The sequence below is a fragment of the Onychostoma macrolepis genome, chromosome 12, assembly GCF_012432095.1.
Source record: "Onychostoma macrolepis isolate SWU-2019 chromosome 12, ASM1243209v1, whole genome shotgun sequence".
NCBI lineage: Eukaryota > Metazoa > Chordata > Actinopteri > Cypriniformes > Cyprinidae > Onychostoma > Onychostoma macrolepis.
In genome coordinates this window covers 15105239-15111238 of record NC_081166.1, presented here as the reverse complement: position 1 = coordinate 15111238, position 6000 = coordinate 15105239, and the positions used below count along the sequence as shown (strand labels likewise).

Here is a 6000-nt window from a genome sequence, read left to right as displayed (position 1 = left end):
TGAAGCGCAGATATGAATCTGAAGAAGCTCACACAGGCCAGAGGAAGAACAGAGGTGCACGCGGATACTGGGCAGGTCCACCACCTTGCGGTAAAGTTATGACGGAAAATAACGGAGAAGGTAAGATGTCACTGTTAAAATTATTTGACAGTTGTCTATATTTATGCGTTGTGAAAGAGTCTTGGCCATCCATGAAATATTTCCTAATTTGTCGATTTCAACACACTGAGGTTTCTTAAGGACAAGAAGCGTTACTCAGAAAACATTTAATGTAAGTGTGATAGGCTTGCTTTCTATGTTTTATTTCTTTACAAATGTTAATAATAACATAAAAGAGCTCTGAAGTTGTCATCCTGCAGTAATATTAGTCATTTTTTTGGAGCTGCCATCAACCCTTTTCTTCTATTGGAGCTGAGGCTGAGCACAAAGAAGCACGAGGCATCCTGATGAATGTGGGGGGCTCTTGTTGAATAGCACGAGCGTAGGGATCAGCTGGCGTCTCGAGCCCCAGTCTCTTGATTATACAGAGGGGGAGGGGCTGAGAGAGGTGAAAAGCTAAATTATGAAGAACAAATCCAATTAATTTGATACAATGCAGTGGGATGACTCTTAAATCACTGGGAAAGGGAAGCTGGATTATGTTTTTGTAGTTTATATGAGGATGAAGCATAGTTGTCACTGACAACATCATAATTGCATCTCTATGTCTAAGATTTCAGTGTAATGATTACCCTAGCTGACCCTATTTTTTTTTAGCAGCTTTGTTACTGTTGTTCTCAGGTGTTTTGCAAGTTCAGGGGATGTTGATTTAGAGAGGTTATTTATATAAAGAGTTTGGGACCGTGTGAAAGTGTTTTCATCTCCAGTTTAGATTTCCTCCAGGAATAACTGATAATGGAGCGGACAAGAACCGTCATCCTGAGTATTGTTGGCTTTACTGACTCTGGCTCTGAGATGAGAGAAAACAGAACAAAACGTTAAAAGCCACCAAAGTGGTCGCGTCTCATATCTCATTGTCCAGACTGTCTCAAAACAGTCAAACCAGGTAAAGAAAATAAAAAATAATCGACTGGAACAGGTTGGGTTTGGCTAAACCGAGTTCTTGGACTCCTTGGGTAGAAATACGATCATTTGGAAAAACAAAGATAAGAGTGTGGACAAAGCTCAGCATCTTTGATCAATAGCCAGTGTAGAGTTTAGAAGGGCGTGACCAAGCGCTTTGAGGGATGTTAGTCAAAGGCCATCTGGTAAAATGGGCGATGGAGCCTAACTTGACCTGTTCATCTGCTTTTGGCTGAACTTTCACCACAATTTGTAGCATCCTAATCAGAGCAGAAACAAAATACCATTTCCTTATTGAATCCCACCCTTTAAAAATACCATTTCCTTCGATTCTCAAGTAAATGCTGATGTTACTGGCAGTTTCATATCGATCTGGCAGAGAACGAACACCTTTGTAAATCATGAACCACTAAAAGCCTGAACTAGGTGCATTTGATTCCATTTAAGGAGAAAAAGCATGCGAGTTGCACCCTTATTATGGTAGCATAGCATGTGTAAGCTTGTTCATTTACACTTTATTTCAAGAATTTTGTAACCGCACAAAGTGAGTTCATCCAAGAGCTAAATGCCAGTCTAGCTGAGTGTTGCATGGCCTCAGTAGGTGGGAGTTTGATATTTTCTCTGATAGCTTGATGACTGTTTTGCACATGTGGTCAAAAGTCTGATTGCTGATGCAGTGACATCATTACTAGTGCACATCTGGACCTGCATTGTTGCAACATCTGTGCGAGAAAGAGAGAGGCCATTGGTGAAGATGGATGACTGGCCTTGCTTAATTTGCTGGAGAAAAAAGCAGCTGTACAGATATTTTGTGGACGTTTGTTATCTTCTAATCACTGCTTTGAATGATGGGGAAAATGCAGTGATAATATACGGTATAGTTTTCTCTTTCATAGTAGCCTGACTTGTACAAGTTCCCTTAAAGGCTTTTTTCCCCCTCTTGTGGCTCTAGTCTAGCAGTCTGTGCCTTAGGATAGTTTTCACAGACAAGTCTCCAGTGGGTTTATATTAGTCTGCCTCGCGATGCAGTATGTAGTTTAATTGTGTGAGTGTGTGTGTGTGTGTGTGTCACATACAGCTGTGAACAGCTGCTGATTCTTTGTCTGTCTTTCTCAATACCAAACCACTTCCTGACCTCTGACGCTGATTCCTATGGAAAGATATGTTGGTTTATGAAAAGACTTAAAATGCACAGACGGTTGAAATTTTATTGATGCAATAAAGAGATAAGGAAGTGTAACATGCATCGTTACATTTCTGCATTAAGCACACACTTTCATGGCGAATGCCTTGTTTGGGAATCAAACCCATGACCTTGAATTTGCAAGCACTTTGCTCTACCAGTTGGGTTCTTGTCTTTGTCTCATTAAACCTTTTATATACTCTTCTCGGTTTTGTTTATTTGAGCTGAAAGGCCCTTTGAGAACACATAAAACCCACTGACTCTGTCTTAAAGATCCCATGAGATCAAAATATGTTTTTTGACTTTTCTTGTTACTTTCAAGCCATCCATCCACCTTATGTTTAATGTAAGAGTGGGCATGGCCATTTTTAACTTGAATGCCACTTTCAGTTATTTTAGCTGTACAAAACGCTGTCTGTTATAAAAGCATACTTTTTTTTTTCATGAAAGCTATGAAAGCAGATATACACATTTAAAGGTGCTGTATGTAATTTTTTGACTGTTCCAAATCATAAAAAATACCGTAAAATGTTTGCAGATATTTAGGAAGCATGCTAAATTCACATACTTGATTGTCTGAGTAACAGTGCTACAGCAAGTTTTCTGCATTTTTGTGTCGGAATGTCTGTTTTTGTTTGTTCTGTGTGATTACAACCAATGCCAGTTTACCCAGTAGTATTCATGGCCGCGGGAACTGAGATTTTCCTTGTGCCCTTCAATCATCCCCAAGATACTTCATTTTTGTAATAACTTTGTGATTAATTAATTATTAAACTGACCAGAAATATATAGCCTACTGCGGTTGTATTTTTCTTGCGTGCCTTGTGGTGCACGTCCCTACATCTCCCCCTCACACTGACAGAATTTCATGTGAAATGTTCACGTGATATTACCGTAATTTTACAATCCGACTTGTACAAACCATTCACATCCTCGTCCTTTTTATGAGCCATTTTCCGAAGCTTTCTCGCTTCTCAAGATGGCCCCCGACAATCACATAAGCACAGCTCTTTAATTGCGCTCTAGTCTCTGGTCAAACATGCTCAAACCACTGTAGCCTAATGTAATCTATTAACTACGCACATCAGACCGTTTTTGGCAAGTAGGCTACCATATTATGACATAAAATATTATAATATTGAAGTTGTATTGAATTTGTATTTAACCTGATCACGTTTAATAAAAATATATTTTAAGTTTAATTATAACGCTGCATGTCCACGATTATTCAAACAACGAACAAATTATACAGCGAGCTAAGAACATTTACATTATCAAAGAATATCACTGAATTCAGTCTAGCATTGAGTGTAAGAACTCTAAAAAAGCTATAATCAGTGATGTTGTCTGCAGTGTATGATGAATTCATCTCTTATTTACATCGCATGTACATCTGCACTTTGTTGTTTTTGATGAGAGAATTCGCCAAAGTGCACTGCTATAATAATATTTCAACACCACGGGTTGCCAATATGCAGAAAACACGTATTGCAGCAATGTAAGCCAGCAAACAAATTGGGTCAGATTCCATCGATTCTACCCAATCTAAAAAGCCTTGGGATCCATCTAAAAAGCTCTATCATGACCTGGGGTATATTAAAACATGGATTAATCAACTCAACAAATTCCAGTGTAAGACTTGTCACCTTCCTTTGTAAATAGCGCTCATTCCAATTGTGTGTCCTCAATCTGGAAACCTAGAGGGGGCGGGACAAACAACCAATATTTTGAATTTGGACTGTAGTACCCATTTCAACCACTAGCTGTCAATATGATACACTACATATAGATTGTCTCTTCTTGGATGACAAATTTTTCACTACCCAGACTTTTGTCCAAACAAGTGCTCAAACACAGTATGAAGCGTATAACAATGATTAAAATGATATATGAATTTATAAGTTGAACAAGTTAAAATAAATATTGTTTTATTAAATAAATATAAAGTTCTGAAGTAGCACCGTGTATTTTACACAAACAGCTGTGCAAGACGTCTCTCTGGAGCTGTCAGTTACCCATACTGCCCACGGCTCTGTAACATGACTGGATTGGAGTGGCAGATCTTTAAAGTAAAACATGAAAAAGTGGTGTTGCATGCCTTTTGGCTCTTCTTCAGCTTTGGAGGTTGTCCCATTAGGGTTTTACATCGAGACATAGCCAGAGGGAAGATGTAGCTTTGCACTTTTTATTTTTATTTTTTGTTGAACTCCGCACACTCAAGTGTGTTTGTGTTCACAAAGAAGGTGCTTTTACTTCAAATTGCCCATTTGAGTACGTGTGTGTGTAGACTCAGAGTGTCTGCTGTAAACCAAGCTGAACTCGAGACCTCTGAGTCACTGTCTGAGAAAGCTGATGCTTCATTTTCTTTAGAAAGCTTTAGTTATCTTTCTCTTGCTTTCATTGAATATTCTCGGAATCATTTAAAGTAGAGGTTTGCTGTCATTATTTGTTTCCACTATGTTTCTTTATTTGTGGTATGACATGGAAAGTGAAAGAGGGAAAATAAGGGAAATAACTGAGGAAGGTGTGGAAATTGTGGCAGAGATACAGAAGATGAAAGTTGCTGTGGTTCTTAACACTCCTGACCACATCACAGGCAAAGAGGAATCTGATTAGACTGATGTGGTTGCTGTTATTCGCCGGGTGGAAACTCTGGTTAAGTATTTTGTGTTTAGGGTGTGTTGTCGCAGCCAAGGTAACAGTCTTTCTGTAAAGGCTTGTTTTATAGCTAACAGATGCTAGAACTGTTAGCATAAATAATTAATGCACAGTGTGCTGTAATTGTTTGGAGCTTTTAGGAGTTGAGCTAGTTTAAGAATAACAAATAGTGATTTGTTTTCATAGATTCCTGAAATTTTCTGTTTGAATGACTCATATCAGACAATTTCCTCAAAAACGCACCAATAATTAAATCGAAAATCTGCAGGCATGTATGTAAAAGTTTGTCATGCTGAAGAAAGTCTCAAAGCTCTGCTTATGAAACAGTCCCAGTGTGCAAAAATCTCTAGTGAAAGTGAATATAAGAGGACATGAACACAAGAACACACACATCTTTATGATTAAACAAACTTCATCTAATATAATCATCTTCAAACAAGCGTAGTTAATTGTTAACAAAAATGAAAAATTATTAAACAGGCAATCTCAATTTCCTGTCGTATCTGTATCTCTCCTAAAACAGCTGACCTACATGAACTGTTTCTTTCTGTCTTTCGCCAAATTCTTTCTGTTCTGAAAACACGCACCATCTGTGTTTTTGTGCTTGATCCTGCAGGTGTATTTGTAAGCACTGGTATTTAGACCTTGAGGCAGCTCTCTCATCTTTCTACAGTAATTTCTCTTCTCTCTGCCGCTCGGCATGCCTTTTCGTGCCTATTTTGTGCCTGTCGTTACCTATTTCCTGCATAAATTTTGTTATGCCAGATGAATAGAGACAGGAATTAAAGAACGCTCACACATTCACTGTACTGCACAAAATCCCAACAACAATGTGATGGAAACAGAAGAGGCCCACTTTATAGTAATCACTCTGTAGTCCATGGGGAAAGTGACGGTGACTAATAGATTATGTCATTTCCTGTGGCGGGTCAGAAGGGGAGTAAAAGTGAGTCAGACTTTGGGTTCTAAATCTCAAAGGGAGAACATATATTTCAACGCTCAGGCAGTATGCATGTGTGTGTGTGTGTGTGTGGGTGGATGGGTGTGCACACAAACAAACTCACATATTTCTTTTTATGCTTTTCCACTTATTAATG

The 6000-nt window shown here is 38.5% G+C and overlaps 1 protein-coding gene across 1 annotated transcript in view; it reads left to right on the top strand.

Moving 5' to 3' along the window:
* Positions 1-6000, top strand: part of afap1 (actin filament associated protein 1) — a 47637-nt gene continuing 41637 nt past the window's right edge. Inside the window, exon 1 of the mRNA XM_058793746.1 lies at positions 1-120. Within this exon, the coding sequence (XP_058649729.1) occupies positions 99-120 (22 nt within the window). The 5' untranslated portion in view covers positions 1-98. The remainder of the gene's footprint in view (positions 121-6000) is intronic.